At 39.5% G+C, this 26,773-nt stretch overlaps 1 protein-coding gene across 4 annotated transcripts in view; it reads left to right on the top strand.

Annotated features, from left to right (window-relative positions):
- Positions 1-26,773, top strand: part of ATP11C (ATPase phospholipid transporting 11C) — a 167,445-nt gene that overhangs the window by 131,499 nt on the left and 9,173 nt on the right. For 3 of the 4 annotated variants that reach the window (XM_032619971.1, XM_032619973.1, XM_032619972.1), the window contains 5 exons: positions 11,479-11,606; positions 16,067-16,202; positions 18,392-18,457; positions 20,657-20,760; positions 24,080-24,233. In XM_032619971.1, coding sequence (XP_032475862.1) covers positions 11,479-11,606; positions 16,067-16,202; positions 18,392-18,457; positions 20,657-20,760; positions 24,080-24,233 — 588 coding nt within the window. The remainder of the gene's footprint in view (positions 1-11,478; positions 11,607-16,066; positions 16,203-18,391; positions 18,458-20,656; positions 20,761-24,079; positions 24,234-26,773) is intronic. The other variant, XM_032619974.1, reaches the window with a different exon arrangement.

Here is a 26,773-nt window from a genome sequence, read left to right as displayed (position 1 = left end):
TCAGCAATACATACATATAATAGTTTCCACAGAAATGTTAGGGTTTTTTTAAAATTATTTTTTATTGTATTTTATTTTAATTTATTTTTTATGTCAATCCCACTCTCCCAATTCATCCCACCGCCACCACCACCACCCCCCACCACGACTTTCCCCCCTTGGTGTCCATACATTATTTCTCTGCATCTGTGTCTCTATTTCTGCCTTGCAAACTGGTCCATCCGTACCATTTCTCTAGATTCCACATATATGCATTAATATATGATATTTGTTTTTCTTTTTCTGACTTACTTCACTCTGTATGACAGCCTCTAGGTCCATCCACGTCTCTACAAACGACTCATTTCGTTCCTTTTTATGGCTGAGTAATACTCCATTGTATATACGTACCACATCTTCTTTATCCATTTGTCTGTCGATGGGCATTTGCGTTGCTTCCATGACCTGATTATTGTAAATAGTGCTGCAATGAACATTGGGGTGCATGTGTCTTTTTGAATTATGGTTTTCTCTGGATATATGCCCAGTACTGGGATTGCTGGGTTGTATGGTAATTCTATTTTTAGTTTTTTAAGGAACCTCCATACTGTTCTCCATAGTGGCTGTATCAATTTACATTCCTACCAACAGTGCAAGAGGGTTCTCTTTTCTCCACACCCTCTCTAGCATTTGTTGTTTGTAGGTTTTCTGATGATGCCCATTCTAACCGGTATGAGGTGGTACCTGATTATAGTTTTGATTTGCATTTCTCTAATAATTAGTGATGTTGAGCAGCTTTTCATGTGCTTCTTGGCCATCTGTATGTCTTCTTTGGAGAAATGTCTATTTAGGTCTTCTGCCCATTGTTTGGTTGGGTTGTTTGTTTTTTTAATATTGAGCTGCATGAGCTGTTTATGTATTTTGGAGATTAATCCTTTGTCAGTTGATTCGTTTGGAAATATTTTCTCCCATTCTGAGGGTTGTCTTTTCATCTTGTTTGTAGTTTCCTTTGCTGTGTAAAAGGTTTTAAGTTTCATTAGGTCCCATTTGTTTATTTTTATTATTATTTCCATTACTCTAGGAGGTGGATCTAAAAAGATCTTGCTGTGATTTACGTCAAAGAGTGTTCTTCCTGTGTTTTCCTCTAAGAGTTTTACAATGTCCGGTCTTACATTTAGGCCTTGAATCCATTTGGAGTTTATTTTTGTGTATGGTGTTAGGGAGTGTTCTAGTTTCATTCTTTTACATGTAACTGTCCAGTTTTCCTAGCACCACTTATTGAAGAGACTGTCTTTTCTCCATTGTATATCCTTGCCTCCTTTTTCATAGATTAGTTGACCACAGGTATGTGGGTTTATCTCTGGGCTTTCTATCCTGTTCCATTGTTCTATATTTCTGTTTTTGTGCCAGTGCCATATTGTCTTGTTTACTGTAGCTTTTTTAAATATAAATTTAATTTATTTTATTTTATTTTTTATTTTATTTTTGGCTGTGTTGGGTCTTCGTTGCTGCGTGCGGGCTTTCTCTGTTGTGGTGAGCGGGGGCTACTCTTTGTTGTGGTGCACAGGCTTCTCATTGCGATGGCTTCTCTTATTGTGGAGCACGGGCTCTAGACGCACAGGCTTCAGTAGTTGTGGCTCTCAGGCTCTAGAGCGCAGGCTTAGTAGTTGTGGTGGATGGGCTTAGTTGCTCCGCGGCATGTGGGATCTTCCCAGACCAGGGCTCGAACCCATGTTCCCTGCATTGACAGGCAGATTCGTAACCACTGCACCACCAGGGAAGGCCCTGATTACTATAGCTTTGTAGTAGAGTCTGAAGTCAGGGAGTCTGATTCCTCCAGCTCTGTTTCTTTCTGTCAGGACTGCTTTGGCTGTTCGGGGTCTTTTGTGTCTCCATACAAATTTTAAGATTTTTTTCTTCCAGTTCTGTAGAAAATGCCACTGGTAATTTGATAGGGATTGCGTTGGATCTGTAGATTGCTTTGAGTAGTATAGTCATTTTCACAATGTTGATCCTTCCAATCCAAGAACATGATATGTCTCTCCATCTCTTTGTGTCGTCTTTGATTTCTTTCAACAGTGTCTTATAGTTTTCTGAGTACAGGTCTTTTACCTCCTTAGGTAGGTTTCCTCCTCAGTATTTTATTCTTTTTGTTGCAATGGTGAATGGGATTGGTTCCTTAATTTCTCTTTGTGATCTTTCATTTTTAGTGTATAGGAATGCAAGAGATTTCTGTGCATCAACTTTGTATCCTGCAACTTTATGAAATTCATTGATTAGCTCTAGTAGTTTTCTGGTAGCATCATTAGGATTCTCTATGTATAGTATCATGTCATCTGCAAACAGTGACAGTTTTACTTCAACAATTTGTATTCCTTTTTTTTCTTTTTCTTCTCTGATTGCCATGGCTAGGACTTCCAAAACTATGTTGAATAATAGTGGCGAGAGTGGACATCCTTGTCTTGTTCCTGATCTTAGAGGAAATGCTTTCGGTTTTTCACCATTGAGAATGATGTTTGCTGTGTTTGTTGTATATGGCCTTTATTATGTTGAGGTAGGTTCCCTCTGTGCCCACTTTGTGGAGAGTTTTTATCATAAATGGGTGTTGAATTTTGTCGAAAGCTTTTTCTGCATCTGTTGAGATGATCATATGGTTTTTATTCTTCAGTTTGTTAATATGGTTTATCACATTGATTGATTTGCATGTACTGAAGAATCCTTGCTTCCCTGGGATAAATCCCACTTGTTCATGATGTATGATCCTTTTAATGTGTTGTTGGATTCTGTTTGCTAGTATTTTGTTGAGGATTTCTGCATCTGTATTCATCAGTGATATTGGTCTGTAATTTTCTTGTTTTGTAGTATTTTTGTCTGGTTTTGGTATCAGGGTGATGGTGGCCTCATAGAATGAGTTTGGGAGTGTTCCCTCCTCTTCAACTTTTTGGAAGAGTTTGAGAAGGATGGGTGTTAGCTCTTCTCTAAATATTTGATAGAATTCACCTGTGAAGCCATCTGGTCCTCGACTTTTGTTTGTTGGAAGATGTTTAATCACAGTTTCAATTTCATTACTTGTGATTGGTTTGCTCATATTTTCTGTTTCTCACTGCTTCAGTCTTGGAAGGTTATGCCTTTCTAAGAATTTGTCCATTTCTTCCAGGTTGTCCATTTTATTGGCATAGAGCTGCTTGTAGTAGTCTCTCATGATGCTTTGTATTTCTGCGGTGTCTGCTGTAACTTCTCCTTTTTCATTTCTAATTTTATTGATTTGAGTCCTCTCCCTCTTTTTCTTGATGAGTCTGGCTAAAGGTTTATCAATTTTGTTTATCTTCTCAAAGAACCCACTTTCAGTTTTATTGCTCTTTGCTATTGTTTTCTTTGTTTCTATTTCATTTATTTCTGCTCTGATCTTTATGATTTCTTTACTTCTACTAGCTTTGGGTTTTGTTTGTTCTTCTTTTTCTAGTTCCTTTAGGTGTAGGGTTAGATTGTTCATTTGAGATTTTTCTTGTTTCTTGAGGTAGGATCTTACTGCTATAAACTTCCCTCTTGGAACTGCTTTTGCTGCATCCCATAAGTTTTGGATCACGTGTTTTCATTGTCATTTGTCTCTAGGTATTTTTTGATTCCCTCTTTGATTTCTCCAGTGCTCTCTTGGTTATTTAGTAACGTAGTGTTTAGCCTCCATGTGTTTGTGTTTTTTACGTTTTTTTCACTGTAATTGATTTCTAATCTCATAGTGTTGTGGTCAGAAAAGATACTTGATATGATTTCAGTTTTCTTAAATTTACCAAGACTTGATTTGTGACCAAGATGTGATCTGTCCTGGAGAATGTTCCGTGTGCACTTGAGAAGAAAGTGTAATCTGCTGTTTTTGGATGGAATGTCCTATAAATATTAATTAAATCTATCAGGTCTATTGTGTCATTTAAAGGTTGTGTTTCCTTATTAATTTTCTGTCTGGATGATCTGTCCATTGGTGTAAGTGAGGTGTTAAAGTCCCCCACTATTATTGTGTTACTGTCAATTTCCTCTTTTATAGCTTAGCAGTCACCTTGTGTATTGAGGTGCTCCTGCGTTGGGTGCATATATATTTATAATTGTTATATCTTCTTTTTGGATTGATCCCTTGATCATTATGTAGTGTCCTTCCTTGCCTCTTGTAACAGTCTTTATTTTAAAGTCTACTTTAGGGACTGCCTTGGTGGCACAGAGGTTTAGAATCCGCCTGCCAATGCAGGGGACACGGGTTCGAGCCCTGGTCCGGGAAGATCCCACATGCCACAGGGCAACTAAGTCCGTGCGCTACAACTACTGAGCCTGTGCTCTAGAGCCCGTGAGCCACAACTGCTGAGCCCACTCGCCTAGAGCCTGTGCTCTGCAACAAGAGAAGCCACTGCAATGAGAAGCCTGCACACAGCAACAAAGAGTAGCCCCTGCTCTCTGTAACTAAAGAAAGCCTGCGCACAGCAACAAAGACCCAACACAGCCAAAAATAATAAATAAATAAATGAATTTTAATTTAAGAAAAGTTAATAAAAAATAAAGTCTATTTTTTCTGATATGAGTATTGCTACTCCAGCTTTCTTTTGATTTCCATTTGCATGGAATACCTTTTTCCATCCCCTCACTTTCAGTCTGTATGTATCCCTAGGTCTGAACTGGGTCTCTTGTAGACAGCATATATATGGGTCTTGTTTTTGTATCCATTCAGCGAGCGTGTGTCTTTTGGTTGGAGCATTTAATCCATTCACATTTAAGGTAATTATTGATATGTATGTTCCTATTACCATTTCCTTAATTGTTATGGGTTTGTTTTTGTAGGTCCTTTTCTTCTCTTGTGTTTCCCACTTAGAGAAGTTCCTTTAGCATTTGTTGTAGAACTGGTTTGGTGGTGCTGAATTCTCCTAGCTTTTGCTTGTCTGTGAAGCTTTTGATTTCTCCATCAAATCTGAATGAGATCCTTGCCAGGTAGAGTAATCTTGGCTGTAGGTTCTTCCCTTTCATCACTTTAAATATATCGTGCCACTCCCTTCTGGCTTGTAGAGTTTCTGCTGAGAAATCAGCTGTTAACCTTATAGGAGTTCCCTTGTATGTTATTTGTCATTTTTCCCTTGTTGCTTTCAATAATTTTTCTTTGTCTTTAATTTTTGTCAATTTGATTACTATGTGTCTTGGCATGTTTCTCCTTGGGTTTATCCTGCCTGGGACTCTCTGCACTTCCTGGACTTGGGTGGCGATTTCCTTTCCCATGTTAGGGAAGTTTTCGACTATAATCGCTTCAAATATCTTCTTGGGACCCCTATAATGCGAATGTTGGTGCGTTTAATGTTGTCCCAGAGGTCTCTTAGGCTGTCTTCATGTCTTTTCATTCTTTTCTCTTTATTCTGTTCTGCGGCATTGAATTCCACCATTCTGTCTTCCAGGTCACTTATCCGTTCTTCTGCCTCAGTTATTCTGCTGTTGATTCCTTCTAGTGTATTTTTCTTTTCAATTATTGTATTGTTCATCTCTGTTTCTTTGTTCTTTAATTTTTCTAGGTGTTTGTTCTTTAATTTTTCTAGGTCTTTGTTAAAGATTTCTTGCATCTTCTCAATCTTTGCCTCCATTCTTTTTCCAAGGTCTTGGATTATCTTCACTATCAGTATTCTGAATTTTTTTTCTGGAAGGTTGCCTATCTGCACTTCATTTAGTTGTTTTTCTGGATTTTTATCTTGTTCCTTCATCTGGTACATAGTCCTCTGCCTTTTCATTTTGTCTGTCTTTCTGTGAATGTGGTTTTAATTCCACAGGCTGCAGAAATGTAGTTCCTCTAGCTTCTGCTGTCTGCCCTGTGGTGGATGAGGCTATCTAAGAGGCTTGTGCAAGCTTCCTGATGGGAGAGACTGGTGGTGGGTAGAGCTGGGTGTTGCTCTGGTGGGCAGAGCTCAGTAAAACTTTAATCTGCTTGTCTGCTGATGGGTGGGGCTGTGTTCCCTCCCTGTTTGGTTGTTTAGCCTGGGGCGACCCAGCACTGGATCCTACCAGGCTCTTTGCTCTTTGGTGGGGCTAATGGCGGACTCTGGGAAGGCTCACGCCAAGGAGTGCTTCCCAGAACTTCTGCTGCCAGTGCCCCATGGTGAGCCACAGCTATGATTCCAGTGCTCTTGCAAGAGGGAGTGAGCACATGTCCTTCCAGTTTGCCATCTTGAACCAATCTCTGTAATGTAGTTTATATTTGCTATTAATTACCTTTTATGTATTGGATTGTAGAAATTAGAGAAGTATGCCCAACGTAAAAGGATTTTTTTTTCTTAGTTCAACAGTTGATCTGCTTGGCCTGGTTTTTGACAATAGCAAAATTTTATATCTGTGCTTTAGTAATGGTCTTATTGTTATTTTCTTTTTGAAAGTTATTTGGTACGTCCTGTTGGAGTTGAGATCCTTTAAAAAGTATTTTTTATTTTTGTTAGTATACACAATGTTTTCCAATAATCCTAAAATATTATAGTTTATTATTTCATCAAATAAAATCTCATACCTTTGCATTTTCTCAGGTTGATTCTCTAGAAAAACATTGATGTTTAAGCTAGCAAAGAAGCTGTGATTCCTGGATAATGCCTTGGATTAGTTAAGCAGTTCTACACTTTTAGCCCTCTGTAGTTTTCTGAACATTTTTCACATATACAATATGCTATGTGTTAACTTGATACATAAGTGGGGGATGGGCAGGCATATTTGTAGGTTTGTTTTAACAGCTGAACTGTATTTTGCATTGCTTCTAGTGGAAGTATAGCTACGTAAAGGAGCTATAATGCTCAACGACTCAGAAATTTTGTACTTAATCTATGAGCAATTCAGTGATTTTTACCAAGCTGAGCTGCTGGTAACATCATCACAGCTATTAGAGACTGATTTTCTCAATTTCAAGGCATGTTCCATTCCTCATGATAGGAAGTGATTTTTTCCTAATTTCTTGGCAGTATTTTTAAGAGAATGTATTCTTCTCAATGGGAAGCGACTCTATTTATTGGTTTGTTTGTTTGGCTGCACCGGGTCTTAGTTGTGGCATGCAGGATCTTTAGTTGCAGCATGTGAACTCTTAGTTGTGGCACGTGGGATCTAGTTCCCTGACCAGGGATCAGACCCGGGCCCCCTGCATTGGGAGCGTGGAGTCTTAGCCACTGGACCACCAGGGAAGTCCCTGCTTTCTTTCTCTTGAACTTGCCTCTTTGCCATTTGGTGTGCTGTCTCTTACATCAGTGCCATGTCATCAGCCCCATGATGCCAGTTAAGCCAATCACTTCATGAATTAATCATCTACTGGCTGTAGAAAGTACCATCAGCCTTCTTGTATTCAAAGCTAACAGTATTGGTAACAGAGTTTTATAAACTCTGATGAATCTACTTTTCTTGAACATTCAGATTACTGTTGATCAAAATGTTTGTAATTCCTCACTTCCTTGGAAGATGAATGCAAGTTTAAAGGGACATTTTCAAATTTTGTAGCAAAGTGATAAAGGGAAGTTGGCTTTTTAAACCATGTTTACCAAGCACAAATTGTGTGAAGAAAGAAAGGACTTATTCCCTATAAAACCCTGGGCTGTTGGGGCTCTGGGGGTCTGCTTAGGTTCCCATAGGACTTGATGTTTGCCTTTGTCAGTTGCTCAACCGGTACATTCATTCATCTAACAAATACTTCTTGAGTGCCTACTGTGTGCCAGGCTAAGTGCCGGGGATATAACAGTGATCAAAACTCTTTACCGCAGGGAGCTTGTGGGTACAGTGAGTGATAGGGGGAGAGACAGACAGCAATCAGACAAACACATTATGTTGGGTACTGATATATGCTCTGAAGGAGAACAAAAAGCATAATAAATGGATAGAATGTGACTGGGGAAGAGAGCTGCTGTTTTAGACAAACTGACCTGGAAAGTTCTCTCTGATGAGGTGACATTTGGGCAGAGATCTAGAGGAGATGAGGGAAAGAGCTAGGCAGACATCTTAGAAAAAGTGTACCACGTAAAAGGAAGGTCTCTCTGAGGTAGTGATGTATTGTACATATCTTTAGTTTTCACTTTGGCCTTGTGCTGAATGTAGAGACCTTTATTGCAAATATTTGTGGAATACATACAGGTAGTTAGCCTTTTTCACTTTAGGTCTACTTCAGGTGTTCTCTGCAACCCTGGTACTTGGAGAATGAGCTATGGAGAATGTAGAAATGGGACCAGGATGCAGATTATTTAAGCAAAAAGCAACTCTTTGTTTAGCAAAGCCTAGGTTAGTAGTGGACTTTCTTCTGCATGAAAAGATACCCTTATAACAGGTATAACAAGAAACAGTATTATCAACTAAACCTGTTTTGTTTTGTTGTTATAAATTTATTTTATTTATTTTATTTTTGGCTGCATTGGGTCTTCATTGCTATGTGCGGGCTTTCTCTAGTTGCCACAAGCGGGGGCTACTCTATTGCGGTGCGCGGGCTTCTCATTGCAGTGGCTTCTCTTGTTGTGGAGCACAGGCTCTAGGCGTGTGGGCTTCAGTAGTTGTGGCTTGCAGGCTCAGTAGCTGTGGTTCACAGGCTCTAGAGCGCAGGCTCAGTAGTTGTGGCGCACGGGCTTAGTTGCTCCACAGCACGTGGGACCTTCCTGGACCAGGGCTCGAACCTGTGTCCCCTGCATTGGCAGATGGATTCTTAACCACTGGGCCACCAGGGAAGTCCAGTTTGTGTCACATTTAAATGCATTTTATTAATCAAAAAACATTTTATATATGTGAAAAATACATGTGAATATGGGATATTATTTATTCAGGTCACAGATGATGGTTGCATGACAACATCTAGCACTGTGTAGAAAATACTGAACTCAGTAAGTACTAGCATCAAAGCAAGGTTCATTATAAAAACCTTAATATTTTTTTCAATAAAGGAATATTTACAATATCAGATCAGTCCTTTACAACTATGTTTTAGCTTCCAGTCTCTAGTCATTCATTCATCCAATATTTATTGAATGCTTTCTGCATGCCAAGTCCTGTTCTAGGAGTTCCAGATTGTCAAAGCCAGTAAAACACTTGTAGTTGATCACATTAGGTTCATTACTCAATGCAACAAGAAAGAGTGTACACCATGAGGAACAGTAGGGCCTCTTAGGAAGCGAGTGTTAGAAAAGTCTTGTAAGATTTGGGCTTGAGTTAGGTGATTTGTGGAAGGGTTTAAGGAGTAGGGCCTTGCTGGGTGCTGTTAGCAGATGGGGGTAATTTTATGACTAAGCATGTTAGTAAATCTTATCCAGGAAGCCAACATGTCATTGGTTAAGAGGCAATAGTCACCCAAATCAGCCAGAATGTAGATGTTGGTCATTATTGTGATTTGGACAATATTTATGTTCTGTCTGTGTTCAAACGTGATTACAGAGTGTTTTTGTCTCGATATATCGAGGTCACACAGTGGCCTTGTTTGATGTTGCTGTTCTGCGAAATTGTTCATGTTCTACAGAGCGCCGGTGCGTAGCTGTGAGTGCTGGGCCAGCTCTTGAATGTCAGGGGCTGCTTTGCTTTTTCTCAAGCTACAGCTATCAATAAATAAATAAAAATCCCTGCCCACATAGAGCTTAAATTCTAGTGTGAAGAGAGAGACAGTAAACATAATAAATTTATCATGTAAGTTAAAAGGTGATTAGTACTATGGGGGGGCGCACAGGATTGGGGGGAATGTGTTCAAGAGAGAGGAAGTGGCAAGGTAAATCAAGGTTGGTCTCACTGAGAAGGTAACAGACAGGTAAGAAGCTGGATCGAGGAGTAGGACTTTATATCCCCACCATTGTAGGAGCTTCTTTACTTTCAGAGATAAAGGAATCCACTGGAGAGTTTGAACAAAACAATGATTTGATTTGACTTATTTTCCAGTAGAGCTACTTGGGCCATTGTGTTGAGAATAGACTGCAGGTCAAGGGGAGAAGAAGCCGGGAGACCAATTAAAGGCTTGCAGAGTGGTCACAGTGGAGGGGCTAAGAAGTGATGTGGTTCTGAATGTATTTGAAAGTGGAGCTAGTAAACGATGCTTAATAGATTGGATGTGGCTTGTGAAAAAGAGAAGAGTGAAGGATGAATCCAAGATTTCGGTTCTGATTGATCAAAACGATTTTGTTGCCCTTTCCCGAGATGAGGAAGACTTCAGGAGGAGCAGGTTTGAGGTGAGGGCAGGTCAGGAATTCAGTCTTGGATGTAAATTTGAAATATGCTAGATACCCAAGAGGAGATATCAAGTGGGCAGTTGGATATATGGGACAGGTTTAGGCTAGATATGGGAATTTTCAGTGAATGGGTTATATTAAAACCACAAGACTAAATGAGGTCACCTAGAGAGCGAGCATAAATAAAGTTCCAAACACTGAGTGCTGGAACACTCCAACACAGAGGGCTCAGGGAGAAGATGAGCCTGAGAAGGAATGGCTAGTGAGGTAGGAAGAAAATCACTCATTTCAAAAGATTTCTTGAGTACCTAAGGGGTACCAGGAACCAGGGTAGATACTGGGGTTGCAAACATTGTGGGGCCACTCACTGAGGTAGGGGACATGGGAGGAAGCAGATTTAAAGGGAAGGTTAATGAGTTTGGTTTTAGACATTTTGAATTGCAGGTTGTCCTGTGGGACAACCAGCAGGAAGTTGGAAATTTTGGTCTGGAGCCTAGGGAATTCAGGACCAGAAAGAGTCATGACCATGTGAATATATTTAGCTTTTATTTTTTTGAATATTTATTTAATCCTTAGTAAATGGCCACATTCAATATCATAAATATACTCTGGAGAAGGTGATAGTGATATTTAAAACCATGTAAAATATTAACTCAAAAAACTGTGACACAGGCTGGCCACTGCTTATATTTGGTTTCCCTAAGGGGTTCCTGTCTTATACTTAATTGGTCTTCATTCGCTGAAAATCTTTTGAAAAGTTCTTAGTTAATATCCATTAGAAATAGAGCTTATCAGCCACATAGTGCAGGGAGATCAGCTTGCTTTGCGACTACCTAGAGGGGTGGGAAAGCGAGGGTGGAGGGAGACACAAGAAGGAGGAGATATGGGGATATATGTATATGTATAGCTGATTCACTTTGTTATAAAGCAGAAACTAACACACCATTGTAAAGCAATTATACTCCAATAAAGATGTTAAAAAAAAAGAGTTTCTCCTTTACACATACTTATATATAAATTTACTTGGACTAATTAATAAAAAGAAAAGCATATATATTTAAAAAAAGAAATAGAGCTTATAGCTTGTAAACATTCTGAATAAGATAGTATTTTAAAAGGGAGGGTATTTTAATATGCCTTACAGTATGTTAGTTTCTTTTCTATAGTGGTCAGTTAGAGTGACCTTATTTACAAAACCTCCTTTGCTGTCACAAAAGGTGTGAAAGGAAACTGTCTTGTTTTAGCTTGTGATTTTTTCTAAACACTTAAATATCCTCTTGCAGATGATTGTTACATTACCTTTCTCTTCTGTGGTTTGTCATTACAGCCACTGTATGATGCCGCTTACCTTACAATGTACAATATCTGCTTCACGTCCTTGCCCATCCTGGCCTACAGTCTACTGGAACAGCACATCAACATTGACGCTCTGACCTCAGATCCCCGATTATATATGTAAGTTGAACATATGTAAATTAACCCCCCGCCCCAGACTTTCAAAATTGTGGATTTCATTTTATCTACAGGTAGGAAGGACACAGAACTGCCCTCCTGGTTTGATTACATGGTTCTGTTCTGGATTTTTAGCTACTTAAACCAAACCATCCAGCTGGAAAATGATGTATTTCCTAGGTATTGGTATATGTCCTGTAGTTGAATGGGTATGAATTATTTAGTTCAAAATCAGTAATTCCTAAAACTTTGCCCACATTGTCAGAGTTCTAGAGTCTTAGATGGAGACACAATAGTTTAACTACCTGCCACCCCCCACCTCCCCCAAGAAGGGCCACAGAAAGATCTCTTGTAGTTTAGAATATTGATCCCTCCCTGTAATGGATTGAACTGATGATATTATGTTAGGCTTTCTCTTGTAAACTGCCCCTGAAATATAGCCGCCCAAGTGCTTTGTTAGCCGCATTCTGAAATGGCATTGTTGAAGAAAACAATTAAGTCATCAAGCCATTATATTCATTTTGTGTTAGTTGGAAATAGATGCTTTTCTCTATGGGTGGGGGACTTGGCACTAGCCCCAGTTGCTTAACCTTTGATTAAATTGGATTTTTATAAGCGAAGCTTACTGCTAAAGATAAAGATATTAATTTACAGCAGGTTGTAAGCATTGCTAAATAGTGGGTAGCAAGTGCAATAGAGACTTGGGTGTGATTCATTGGTGCGAAGTGAAGGTGCACAAATGTAAAGGATGTCTTTAACCAGTATGACTCATGAAACTCACATCTAGGAATTGTTAGACTTAACCAGGTTTATAAAATTAGTTGTCATTCTAAAGGTATTTATTATAAAAAGTTTAAAACATGCAAAGAGTGTAGCAAAAATACAATTTGTATAGTGAACTTCCCTGTCCTTACCACTCAGCTTCAACAATTATCAATTCAGGGCCAATCCTGCTTCATTAATAACCTTGTCTTATCTATCAAGGACTTATTTTGAAGCAAATATCAAACTATATAAAATAGTTATTTCAGCATGTATCTTTTACATGTACTGTTATAACAGTACACTATCATACCTAAAAATTTAACGAGTCATATCATCAAATATCCAGTCAGTGCTCAAATTTTTCCAGTTGACTCAATTTCTTTTTATAGCATGCTTGTTTGAAACAGTATATAAGGCCCATATACTTCAGTTGGTTAATATGCTTCTTGAGACTCTCTTAATCTGTAGGTTAACTTGGCAATTTATTTGTTAATGAAACCAGATAATTTATCTTGTAGCATTTCCCCCAATCTAGAGTTTGCTGATTGCCTCTTCATGGCGGTAACATATTCTGCTTTTCCCTGTATTTCTTGCAAAGTGTATTGTTAGATCTAAAGGGGAATCATAGAAATCTTGGTAGAAATCTTCCAGAGCATCAGATCTCACACCCTCTTTTTTTTAAAAAATGACTTGCCTAAGGACACGGCGTGTAACAAGAGGCCAGAGCAAGATCAGGTTTCTATCCTCCTGATGACCGGCCCTGTGCTCTTTTCCACAGGCTGGTGGTTTTCAAAGATTGAGTAGCAGTGTTCTGTTTTCAGACAACAACTAAAGTGAAGACCAGTAGTGCAGTTACTCTGGTTGAAGAGGGGTTTGGGTGGCAGTGAGCAGAATGCCTCCCGTTCAGTCCCACCAAGAGCTCTAGCTAATCGCCTGCACTCTGATCCCAGCTCTGCCACTGACTCTGTGGCCTTGCTCAGGTTACTTGACTGAGATGGGCCTCAGTTTCCTCTTCAGTAACAATAGATCCAATCACAGTGTTTTGGGGGAGGATTAAATGAGTGACTACATGTAAAAAATTACAGTGGTGCCTGGCACATAATAAGTTTTCAATAGATGGTAGCTATTAATCTTATTATTCTAACACCCTTCTCCACATAACTTCAGGGCTATGCTGAGCACTTTCTGTTTGTTTGTTTGTTTTGGGGTTTTTTTGGTTGGTTTTTTTGTGTGTGTGTGTGGTACGCAGGCCTCTCACTGTTGTGGCCTCTCCTGTTGCGGAGCACAGGCTCCGGACACGCCGGCTCAGCGGCCATGGCTCACGGGCCCAGCCACTCCGCGGCATGTGGGATCTTCCCGGACCGGGGCACGAACCTGTGTCCCCTGCATCAGCAGGTGGACTCTCAACCACTGCACCACCAGGGAAGCCCCGAGCACTTTCACACATTAAGAATGTTGAAAACTTGAAGCAAGCCGTTGAGTACAAATTATTAAGGGTTTCCATGAAGTTTTAGTTACCGCATGCAGGTGTAGGTCATGAATTTTTAAGCAGTGTTGCATAGAGGGCATACTTGCCACATACGATGGAGAAATGAAAGCCATAGTATACCTATCACCCAGCCCAAAATGCAGCTTCCTGCCTGCCCGCTCTGATGAGACTGTGCTCTCAGCCTGTCACTGTATTGGAGATTGCTCTGTTACTCTGAGCATTCCTTTGTAAATGTGAAGCTCTAGTCTTCATATGTGTCTCTCTCTGCATTTGTACCACTTAATGTTACTTGTGGCCTTGTGTAGCATATTAATATCACCTTTGGGGACTTAAGTGACACAGGCGTTTACCAAAAGTTTTGATGTGAAATGTGACATAATTGGATCTTTTCATATTTTTTGAGAGAAATTTGAAAAGTAAACTGTAGTTCTTTTCTAGAGGATAGAGGCATAGTCTGTTTCTTATACAACTTTAAAAGGCAAAAGAAAGGTCCTGGTACACCTGCTGTCTCCCATTGTATGGAGGTGCTCAGGGCTGTGCTGCTGGTCAACCGCCCCCCCCCCCCCCACCCAGTCTTCACTCCCTCGTGTTGCCCCTCACATTGGCTATCATATTCTGAGTTAACAACAGGTTCATCATTCACCTGAGCGCAGCTAGAAAACCTCAACTATAACCCAACACACCATGACTCCCCTTCCTTTCTTCCCATGGCATGTAATGTAAATCCAGTGACTGGCTGGAAAGACAGGAACCACTTCCTGCCTCAGCCCAAGTCAGTGACTCTCAAAAGCCTCATTGGCTGGCAGTTGCTGGGCCCTCCTTGCAAGGATCTTTAAGGGAGGTGCCTTCCCTGTGGCTCCCAGTTGCCTTGGGAACACGACTTACTGGCTGTGGGGAGAGCTTGTTTCTGGGAAGCAGCTACCTCTTTCCCCCTGCAGTTTTCCCAAGGCAAACAGCAGCATATTGCTTTATGCATCCCCCTACACTGCTGATTTCTGTGTGCACCTGGAAATCCTAGTAGGTAAAAGTTGCATAATTGCTATTTTTTCAGGAAACCCTACGGCACTCCATACCAACTGAACACAAGGATCAGTTGTATTTACATCACAAAGGTCTTTCTTATTCATTACAGCCCAGTGACATTCTTGGTAGTATTGGCAACAGGTGTGCTATTTAAGTGATTACATACCTTTTGATAAATGTTAAGAGGAATTTGAAATAGAAGCTAAAAGAATTCCATGCACAGACCCATCTTCTTTTTGCCCCATTAGAGTTGTTAGCCTTCTCCAACATTCTGACTTGTACCCAGAAGACTGCTATTTTTGACAGATGTTAAACTTTTGATCTGGCCACCTGCCATTTATCAAAGCATGGCTGTACAGCTTCAAACATGTTATTTGACTCAATTTTTAAAATATAAAGGCTACCCCAAGACCTAAGAAAGGTTAAATTCCCAGGCAGAAATCTTGATTAAACAAAATATTTTAACAATCATAGTTGCAAAGCCATGGTAGCTTGGTTGAGAGCATGTGATTTAAAGTCAAATCAGTCTAGGATTGTATACTACCTCTGTCCCTTACTAACTGAGTGAACTCTGGCATACTGCTGTACTAGTGGTTCCCAAACTTTACTGCACATTACAATTACCTGTGGAGTTTTCAAATTATCCTGGTTGCCCAGGTTACACCTCATGCCAGTTAAATCAGAATGAGGGTGGGAGCCAGACATCAATGTTTTTAAAGATCCCCTGGTGATTCTAATGTGCATCAAAGTTTGGAAACCATTAAGATACACCTTTGTGAGGCTCATTATTTGTAAATGGTAGTGATAAGAATACCTATCTCATGTGGGTTTTGTGTATACAAAAATGGACAATATAAAACTCTTAACACACTTTTATAAGCGTATAATAAGTACTCAGTAAATGAGATCTAATTATTATTGATGATATTACTATTGTCAGTGGCCAGAATTCTAACTTAGAAGCACTTTGACAGTTTACTGCAACACCTCAGGCAGGAGGTGATTGCACAAAGACAAACCTGCAGCTCGGTCTGGGCTTTTATCAAAAGCTTACCAGTCCCTCAGGGATAGCTCCCTTCATTCTAACAGGGTCAAACCCCATGCGCACTTTTGGCGTTTCACTGTATCTTTAAATAAACAGCCTACAGAGATTCATTAACTTGTGTTTCTTCCCATTTCTCAATAGGAAAATTTCTGGAAATGCCATGCTACAGTTGGGCCCCTTCTTATATTGGACATTTCTGGCTGCATTTGAAGGAACAGTGTTCTTCTTTGGGACTTATTTTCTTTTTCAGACTTCATCCTTAGAAGAAAATGCAAAGGTAAAAAAGAAAAACATCATTACATCCTTTAGTATTACAAGCATGGCTTAATTTTTTTTCCATAGGCACTGGATCTATCATACACATACTCTAGCTGTAATCATTTTGCAAATTATTTTTCTAAAGGTATGGTATTTAGTTCTCACAGTGTCCTTAGAACAATAGAAGTGTTGAAGTGAGAAATCGCTTCCTGCATGCACGGCTAACTAGACAGCTTATGTGCAAACCTCTGGAAGCTTAACTTGGCTGTAATTTTACTAGATGAACAGAGTTCTTGGGATTTCAGACTTTGGACCCGTACACTTTGATGTGAGCAAGGCTTTTCCTGTTTTAAAAGAAGTGTCTGTCCCTACTCAGTTCTTACTCATAGTGGCCTTCCATGCTTAGAGTGAAAGGGGGTAGCTGCCGTATGTTCGCAGTATTTGCCCAATAATTAGGGAATTCCCTTCTCTTCCTCCTTCCGTTCCACATGGGAGCATAATGTTTTCCAGAAAGGCTACACAGATCCTGCCAGTGTCTTCCCAGCCAGCGACTACATAGGTCAGCACCTGCATCGGGGTGATTTTGCCCTGGCTGTGCTCTAGGAGAGAATTGCCAATGGGGTGAGGTCTTCCGGCAGCCACACAGTGGAAAATCAAACCCACCACCTTGCATGCTGCTTTCACTATGTTCTTTGCTATTTCTGGGCTTCCTCTTTTATGGTCATTCATTGGTTATAATCATATGAAGCAAAGCAAAGGTTCAAAAAGACTTTACTGAGTACACTGACTATGTCTAGAGCCGAGACAGTCAACATCTGTTACAGAAGTGATAGGCTCAGTGAATTTGAATGATACTTTGAAATTAGGTACCACAGTTAGAACCTCTCTAATTTGGACTAACAGAAATCAGTTTAGTATGAATCCATTAAAATTATTAATCACTGAGTAACTGCTGAGGAAATACAGATCTAGTACTTTAGAGTAGACACATGTAGCATTTGCCAGGGAGACGGCCCTACTAAATCTCTCTGTGCATCCTCGGGCCAGTCCCTTCAGTTTTCCAAGTCACCTTTACCCAACAGTAAGAAGAAGAAATTCGATTTTATGATTTCTCAGGTCCCTTCAGCTTTATGACTGATTCTGTAACTCCAACTTTTTATTTTGTATTTATTTGCCACATAAATTGTATAGAGCTGACTGTACCCTCCTGCAATTCTATTGACATGGTTCCTTTGCTCAGCAAAGTCTACTGGTGGTGCATGGGGAGCCTCAACCCACCCTGTGTCCAAGTCATCACTCATTTTGAGTTCATGAAGTCCAAATGAATTAGATTTTATTGTATATTGTTTGCTAAAATTACAGTAAGTATAAGGACTACTATCAGCAATTAAATATAACACCATGTACGATTTGATCAAATCCTTTTTTTGCTATTAACCTTAATTTTTGTTTTTATTTTTTTAAAACCTTTTACATTTCATTTTCTGTTTTAATGTTATGCATTCAGATCTTGACAGCGTTTGGTAAGCATATGTGCCATTCATTGCCATCGTTTGGGTTTATATACATGGTATCTGCTTTTCTTTGATGTGCACATGCTGACAGCTCTAATATTTACAGCCACAAAATTAGACTCTATTTTATTTGTTTTTTTATTGAGATATAATTGACATATAACATTATATTAGTTTCAGGTATATAACATAAGGATTCGATATTTCTATGTACTGAATGGTCACCACAGTAAGTCTAGTTACCCTCTGTCATCATATACTCTATTTTTAAAATGTGAGTTCATTTGTCTGCAAATTAGTCTTTATTTATACATGAGATCTTTAGATCTATATTATAGGAAAAGCCTCTATCAAACTCTTTAGATACAGGAGCCATCCAAATGAGTTGTTTTTATGATCGTTACTGTTAGTGGAATAGGGTTTTTCCTGCCTGTATCACACCAGTGTGTTCCCTGTTTTATGCTTCATGGAATCACGAAATAAACCCTACCAACCACGCATGTGGTGTACCTCTCCAAGAAAATTTAGGCTCACAGTAAAAGCCAGCATTTTGGCCTGATCTTTTGAGCAGATATTTCCCTAAACAATTTATACAAAAATCTTTGGCAGTTACACTCAAGATTAAACTTGGCTGTTTATTTTTTTAAGCAAGCTTGTGTATTCATGGTACATGTAATTGTTGAATGTTTTTCAGGTATATGGAAACTGGACTTTTGGAACCATTGTTTTTACAGTCTTAGTATTCACCGTAACTCTGAAGGTTAGATTTTTATTTATTCAAATATATTTAACACCATTTTTATAATACTTTCTGGTCTTATATCTTTTTTGTCTTCTAATCTTTATTTTTACTGCGAGTTGTTATTCAAGTCTGAATGCTTACTAAAGTTATGTGTGATATTAGAGATTTGGACATTTATATACTATTTGTGATCCATTTTTTCCAGTATATTGCCTATCCTCTTTTTTTAATACACCATACTTATATTGGAAATCTGTTCCTTCTTTCCTGCTATTTTTGAGATGTTAAGTGGTATATAAATGGGCTGTGTGTATGTGTGTGTTTCCATGTTAAGTACTTGAATATTTTTTAAAGTTATATATCTGTTTAAGAATGCCAGTCCTTAAAGGAATTTGGGTACTTAAGACAGTTGAATATAGGTGTCCATGAGCAAGATATGTGTGCGAAAGAGCTTGGTAGTGATGACGTTTTGTATAATGTATTCATCACTGAAATTTACCCATATTTGTGATGAAATGCATAAGAATATACAGCAGGTAACACACAACAAAGGCAGTTTTGGCAAAATCATTGGCATTAACATGCAGCCATGTAACAATGCTGCGTGCTGAATACTACCCTTGAGGTTCATGAGTTGGGACTCCCTTATAGTTGAAGGTATAATTAAAATTATTTTGATCATTCCAGTAATAAACACCTCACATGGGGTTCAAGAATGAGTACCTTTAAATGAATTCCAGTATGCCCAGTGGCCAGAATTAGAATTCAGAAGTATAAATGACAAAGGACCTCTAATCATTTCCCCTCTGAATTTTTATACCTGCTTCATTTCTCGTACCGAATACACCTAACATGTTTGCATTATTCATCTACTATTTCAGTAATATTTTAGGACTGTAAAAGAAAATGTTACAATTCATCTCAGGTTAGCCACTTACTATCTGGATGTCCTTGGGCAAGTGACCTTGTTTCTCAGTACTTACATTTCCTCTTCTATAAAATGGAGATAAAAGTACCACCCACCTCCCTTAGGATTTTTTTCGTGAGAAGTCAATTAGTGAATACATATAAAGCAGTTAGAATGGGGTCTGGCACATAGAATGTGCTCAGTACAATAGATGCTAGTTGTTATTTACTATTATGTCTCATAGGATCATAATTTGAAAGGGAATCCTCCCCACCCTTTTTTACCCCTGGCCTCGCACATGGCCCCAGGGCTTCCAAGCACCCTTCATAGCTAAAGTTGGCCTTGCTGCAGCAACTTTCACCTGTCCCTCAAAATCCATCCACTCCCTCTTCTCTGCATGGGTATTACCGTGGCATGTTCCCTAGCAGCCGGAGGCTGGAAATTCAAGACTATGTTATCAGTATCCTGTTTATAAGTGAGCAACTGTTAACAGATTGCTGAGGAGCAGGGTGTCACAGCAAGTAACAAAACAAACACTACCTCCTCTTCAGAAATTAAATGCCCTGGATATTAGGCCATGTGGCCCAGAAATTTTAAGCAAGCAGAGTGGACCATACTTTTTATTTTTAGATTGCATTTGAAAATCCCAGGTGCCACAATCTGAAGAAACAAGCAGCCCTGGAAGAAACATGAGAGGATTAAAATCTAAGGCAACTGAAAATGTTATTAATTTAATGGAGTAGATACGGACTTTGCAATTGAAAAATTGCACACTACATAGACCCACAGTCCATGGCTCCATGATGCCTGATGTGTAGAGCTAGTTGCCTTTGCATTTAGTAACCCTCATCTGTTGTGTTTGAGCTCTCACAACTCCTTTGTGTAGTTTGTCTTCTCTTCCTAGCTACTCTCTCCCTCTCCTCCTGCTTTTCAGTATACCTGCCTCCACCAGCCAGGCCTTCTCCTTTTGCCGTCAGCTCCCTGAGCGCCACCACTTAAAGACGTGGGGCTCCAGTCTCTGGGATGTTACCATTACCTCATTCCTTGCCCTTCCTTCAGTAGTGAGGCATCTGCAGCTGTACTTGCTTGACCACACCTCCATGCCTGTACTCCTAGAGTCTAAATGCCTGAGGGCAGAGCTCTTTGAAAAGTCTGGGTTCTGTTCTTCTAGTGCCATTCTCTTCTGGTTGCCTGGCCCAAGCTAGATCCTCCCACAGGTATCATATTGTGTATAAGTTGTCAAATACCATCAGATACGGCCTGGTACAGTTTGTACTCATCATGAAATCTCTTGTGTTGTATCCTTTCAGCTCGCCTTGGATACTCGTTTCTGGACATGGATAAACCACTTTGTGATTTGGGGTTCTTTAGCGTTTTATGTATTTTTCTCATTCTTCTGGGGAGGAATTATATGGTAAGCTACTGTACGTAAATAACAAAATACATATATAGGTACATTGTATATGTAAACATTAATTATACTTTTAAAGTTTTGATTATATAAGATGGCAAGTCTTCAATATTAATGGACTGGAAGTTACTCCTAGCCAGTAATGCTGCTATTTCAGGTAAGATTTCAAATGCACGTATATAGACTGCACCAGTTACTCAAAAGACCTCCCTTCTGGTAGCCCCTGTCCAAATCTTCCGACCTGAAGGTGTGTAAACATCTCTCTGTGAAACGAGACTAATTTCTAGCATGACCTCCCATGTGATTTCCAGTAGAAATACTCATCCTATGAAGTTTCTACACAATATAGTGGCCAATAGATACAGTATTATCCATTTGGACCCTGTTCTCTCTTTATGGTATATTACTCTCCTTCTTGTCCCTACAGATGTGCTCAAGAGATAGAATATATGTCACTTAATACTCAGAGGGTTATATTTGAAATCACCGTCCCATTGTTTTGGGGGAGGTAAAGGTAGACTCTCTAGCTTGGATTTAAAGTTCATTCTGTTCATCTTGGTTCAGTAGATGTTTATTCAGAATCTGTTTTGTGGGAGGCACTCTATGGGATACAGAAATGAATAGACTGTACCCCTGCCTCAAGGAGACTAGAGTCCAGTGAGGGGCACATAAGCTGTGATTGGGGAGTTATAAGGAATGAAAATAAGTTAGATTTTCATCTCCTTTCCTTACTCCTAGAGGCCTATATTTTGTTTTTTAATATCACAGTTTTCATTAATTGGTGACTTCCCCTGACAAGGATGCCAGCAGCAGAGACCAGGACTAGAGTAAGCCATAGGGTAAGATTCTAGGAGTACATATTTTCACTGGTTTGAGCAAAATCATACGTACAAAACAGTCCCTATTATCACAGAGATGTGGGGACCATGTTTATGTCCCTTGAGACTTAATTAGAAGAAACTCTTACTGTTTTGGAAAGCTTTTTAAAATAAAAGCCTCAAGAAATAAAAATACGGACAACCTAATCACTTATGGAAGTAGCAGCTCCAGAAAGTATAATTACAGCATTTATTTGACACCTATATAAGTAATTATTGAAGCAGTGAAGCTGAAGGAAGTCTGTTTTCTTTAATAATATACAAATGAATCAAAGTTGATTAACCAAATGTAATACACAATTGTAAGGTCATAATTCTGTCTAGGAACCTGTGTAATCAGTATCTAAACTAATTATGCAAAATTTCCACAAGAATGAAATGTTTCTAGCAAACTAAAGTTTCTCACTCTTTCCAGACTATTCCTTATTGATTAACATAAATCCTTTAAATGATTTAAGATATTGTCACACCTGTTTCTATTCATTAGAGATGGTTACTAAAAATGAAATGTTAATAAATCTGTTTTATTTTGTTGCCTATAGTGCTATCCTTAAGTAGACCTGTCTGAGTTGAGCTACTACATGAATATAAAATTTATATTATAAAGCAACCAAGAAAATGTGACTAGAAACTGTAATACTTCAGCTGAATGCTGATTGCAGCTAATCTCCAGACATGCTCAACCCTGAGGCATTGTGACTCACCCCTCTTTGGGGATGGGCAGTGAGAATGATGATTTCTGATCCCCAAATCCCATCCAGGAATAATAATTTTTGTTTTTTACTGCTCCTCTGCAAAACTCCATAGATGCCATCAAAATCGAAAAGAAAAATGTGGAGCTTTTAATCACAGAGAGGGTACTGTGCAAAAGAATACCCTGTGACGACTAGGTGTCAGTTGTCTGCTGGACCCTTATTGTGCCTCAGTTAACTGCCTAGAAGATTAGTCAGGGTGCCCTTCTGAATTAGAGTGGGAATAGAGCTCTGTAGAAATCTTTTCTTTATGGTAGGAACCCTAGAAAACTTGTTTAGCCTGGACCTCATAAGTTTCTCCACCTCACTATTGTGCTCACAATCTATTCCACATATATTCCACGGTCTAGTCCTCAGCTGTGTAGAGCCACGAGCTTGATTTTATCATGTTACATGAGAGTGCACAAACATGAATGTTTAAATGAGAAACCAGTTTATCTTCAGTGAGCACTATTTGTGATCTACTAAATGGCACCAACCACTTATCTACCTAAGGCTCCTCATCCAAGGACAGTCTGATGTATACCCCAACCTTGAGCAGCTGCTTTGCACTTCCTCCCCCTCAGCTTCAGACAACGTTCATCCTAGCCTAGTGAGGCTCTCTGTGGTTCAGCTCCGGCAGGGAAGGGAAACTGGCTGGACTTCTCAGTGGTCGCCTAACAGTTCAGTGGAAGACTGAACCCTGCAGAATGAGGCGTTCTCCTGGATTTCTGGACCCCAAGGCTTAATGTGTGATTAGCAATATTCTTCTGTCAACCTACTTGGTACACACTTGTACTCAATATATATTTGTGGATGAGAATGGTAGATTCCTCCCATTTGAGAGAGAAAATCTCTACTGTCCTTGTTATGTTTACATAGGGGTTTTGTGGGCGGGGGGGTGGGGAGTGGTAATAAAAATGTCTTTTAAATTTCCAAATGTAGACCAGAAATCCTTTCTTATATTAAAAAAACAGCCAAGGAAGTAAAATGTTTGTTAGCATAAAAATTAATCATCATTTCTTGTGAATATCTCTGAAGCTCCAGCATTTTCTTTTTTTTAATTATTTTATTTTATTTTATTTATTTTGGGCTGCATTGGGTCTTTGTTGCTGCTGCGCGGGCTTTCTCTAGTTGTGGCGAGCGGGGGCTACTCTTCGTTGCGGCGCGCGGACTTCCCATTGCGGTGGCTTCTCTTGTTACGGAGCATGGGCTCTAGGCGCGTGGGCTTCAATAGTTGTGGCGCGCGGGCTCAGTAGTTGTGGCTCACGGGCTCTAGAGTGCAGGCTCAGTAGTTGTGGCGCACAGGCTTAGTTGCTCTGCAGCATGTGGGATCTTCCCGGACCAGGGCTCAAACCCGTGTCCCCTGCATTGGCAGGCGGATTCTTAACCACTGCACCACCAGGGAAGCCCTCCAGCATTTTCTAATGCAAATAAATGTTCTCCAGTTGGCAGCTTTAAAATTGATCGCTTAGTTGTTTTCAAGTCAAATGCATTTTAACATCTTTTTTCCCCTTTGATTATCATTCCTTTTCTTTCTAAACATTTAGTAAATGAAATCGGTTTACTACTTCTGGGTCGTCCTAAAGAAAATTATTTTTATTAATGTACATAACAAGGATTCCTTTTAAATACAAAAGTTTCAGTTACACTACTGTTTCATATAACAGGAACTGATTTGTTTTTCCATTATGTATTTTCTTTCCACTCTAGGCCTTTTCTCAAACAACAGAGAATGTATTTTGTATTTGCTCAAATGCTGTCTTCTGTATCCACATGGTTGGCCATAGTTCTTCTAATATTTATCAGCCTTTTCCCTGAGATTCTCCTGATAGTATTAAAGAATGTAAGAAGAAGAAGTGCCAGGGTAAGAACTAAGTTTATATTACCACCTGATTTTTGGAAGGGGCTTCAATATCTGCCGTGAACTAAAAACTTTATTTAGAGAATTGCATTAGTTACAGCATGTTAAACCCCTCCTTACAGGTTCATCACTTAATTTCCTCTTCTGCATAAAAAGTATAGTAAAAAACTTCGTTATCCAATGCAGGTGGTAAGTAGATTCCTTAATAGTGTTCTATGTGACCTTTAGCAATCCATATGGAGTATCTCATATGCTCCATATGGAATTTTAAACAGAAAAAAATGATTTTTTTTAATTTAACCTAGAATTTTCACACTGGGAATTTCCACACCAACATTCCAGCTTTGACCTTAGAGATTTCCCCATGGGTTGTTTGCAGATTTTTTTTAGTTGATAATCCCAATTTGCCTCTTTCAAACCTTTCCCCTTCCTTTAATTATAGTGCTGCTTAATCTCTGTGTTGCTTCTAGCCCTGTCTGTCCAGCAGTATATTTGAACCAAAGAGAATTCCTTGGATGTGGTTTCTACATCCTTCCCCTCTTGAACACACTTGTAAAAATTCAAGATTGTTTTATGAGTGTGTTTTTATTTTTGCTGCTTATACGGTAAATTTTTTGCGGGAATGAGAAGTTATTACCCTCTGTCAGCCTAATCGCTTGGCCCTGCATTGTCTGATATCTTTTGAGCCTTTCTGAAAAAGCCTTTAAACTGAAAGGGATAGATTAGCCTTGAAAATATAACTTCTGGCAAATTTTGACCAACATGTTAATTAAATATGTCATATTCCTACCAACACTAGCTCATTTTGCCAAACAAAACCCTGTTTCGATCATATTGACACCAGTTAGATCTTGTAGCCCCTCCAAGGCAATATTTTCAAGAAGTTAGACTAAGCTATATCTACCTGATCTGTTTCATTAAATTTGCCAACCATTTTAGCCACAAAACTGGCTTGCCTTGATTTTTTTTTTTTCCTATTGATTGATTCCAGTGGTTGGCATCATGCAGAATAGGGAACTAAAATGATTATAGTGGGAAAATCTTCAGTGATTAGATGTATAAGAGAGGAGCTTCAGCCCCACTCAAAAGCAGTAGATTATCAGTGGCATAAGCCACATTGATTCTTGCTATACACGGCCCAATCACTATATAGTTAGGTGGTCAGAACTGGCCTTAACTCCCTGCTTCTGCATGCCTTATGGGTGGAACTGCACACAGTAACGTTAACCTAAGACTGGCTTAATCTCTCTCTAATCCTTCCGGTAGACCCCCTACTAACTCCCTCCAGCCTGATGTTTAGTCTTAGAATGGAAAAGTGGCATTTACTTGTCTGATTATACCTTTAATACCAGTTGAACAGGGATAAAACAGGTTCCTCCCAGAATGGCTCAAGTGGCAATTTGCATGAAGCCAAACAGAAAATGTCACAGTAAGAAATCTTTTGGTGCCTTGTTGTAATAGAGATTTGTCTAGGAAGGATCTCCTTATTTGGGAGTACACTTTGAGGAGTTCCTCGATGTTTTTCTTATTTGGGGTAGTGGAGCTCATGCTAAATAATGGCTCACACCCAGCTTCATGCTGTAAAGATGAGACAAAAATCTCAGAAATCAAAACCTTCAAACATATCATCTTATCCTCTTCCTTAAGCCCTTTAAAAAAAAAATTAGACACTGGCTGGAGGTGACTTTTTTCTTTTTTGGTACGCGGGCCTCTCACTGTTGTGGCCTCTCCCGTTGCGGAGCACAGGCTCTGGACGCGCAGGCTCAGCGGCCATGGCTCACGGGCCCAGCCGTTCCGCGGCATGTGGGATCTTCCCGGACCGGGGCACGAACCCGTGTCCCCTGCATCGGCAGGCGGACTGTCAACCACTGTGCCACCAGGGAAGCCCTAGAGGTGACTTTTATATAAACTAAATGGCTACTAAATATTTTAAATGTTTTTATATAAGTTAAATGGAGAGATGCTACAAGGTAGTCACAGATAAAGACTTAGAACATTTTCTTTCCACGCAAACAGCAGATTCCAAACTTCTGTTGAACGAAAGCATGGAGTTCTGGGACTGCGGCCCTTTTTACTTAGCAGTGTAGAATGTTTCCAGGGTTTAGCATGAGATTTGTTTGCCATGGATTATGTCCATGATAGGAGGAATTCCAGTGTCTGTACTGTAGCTTGGCATGCTGATATGCTAGAACAACCAGGAGAATTTCCATAATCACCTTCATTCGTTCACTCATTCATTCATTTATTCCTATCGTCATTGAACCAGTGAACATGTGTTGAACCACCTACTGATGAACATCTCTCTTTACATCCAGAGTCTGAAAGGCTAAATGGTTTTTCAGACTCTATGGGATTGTGAGACTTGCAGATGAGACAAAACATTGTGGGCACTCAGCAGCACTGCCTTTTTTTTTTTCTTTTTTCTTTTTTTCCCCTTGTGAGAAAATGCAAGAGCAAAGTAGTGCATATGAATGCATAAAGGCCAACTGAAACATGGCAGCTATGACTACTCTGATAAGTCACATCTATTTACACAAGGCTCT

Source organism: Phocoena sinus, chromosome X (genome assembly GCF_008692025.1).
Source record: "Phocoena sinus isolate mPhoSin1 chromosome X, mPhoSin1.pri, whole genome shotgun sequence".
NCBI classification, from domain to species: domain Eukaryota; kingdom Metazoa; phylum Chordata; class Mammalia; order Artiodactyla; family Phocoenidae; genus Phocoena; species Phocoena sinus.
The sequence above is the reverse complement of the archived record's forward strand: the minus strand, read 5'-3'. Positions and strand labels throughout refer to the sequence as shown.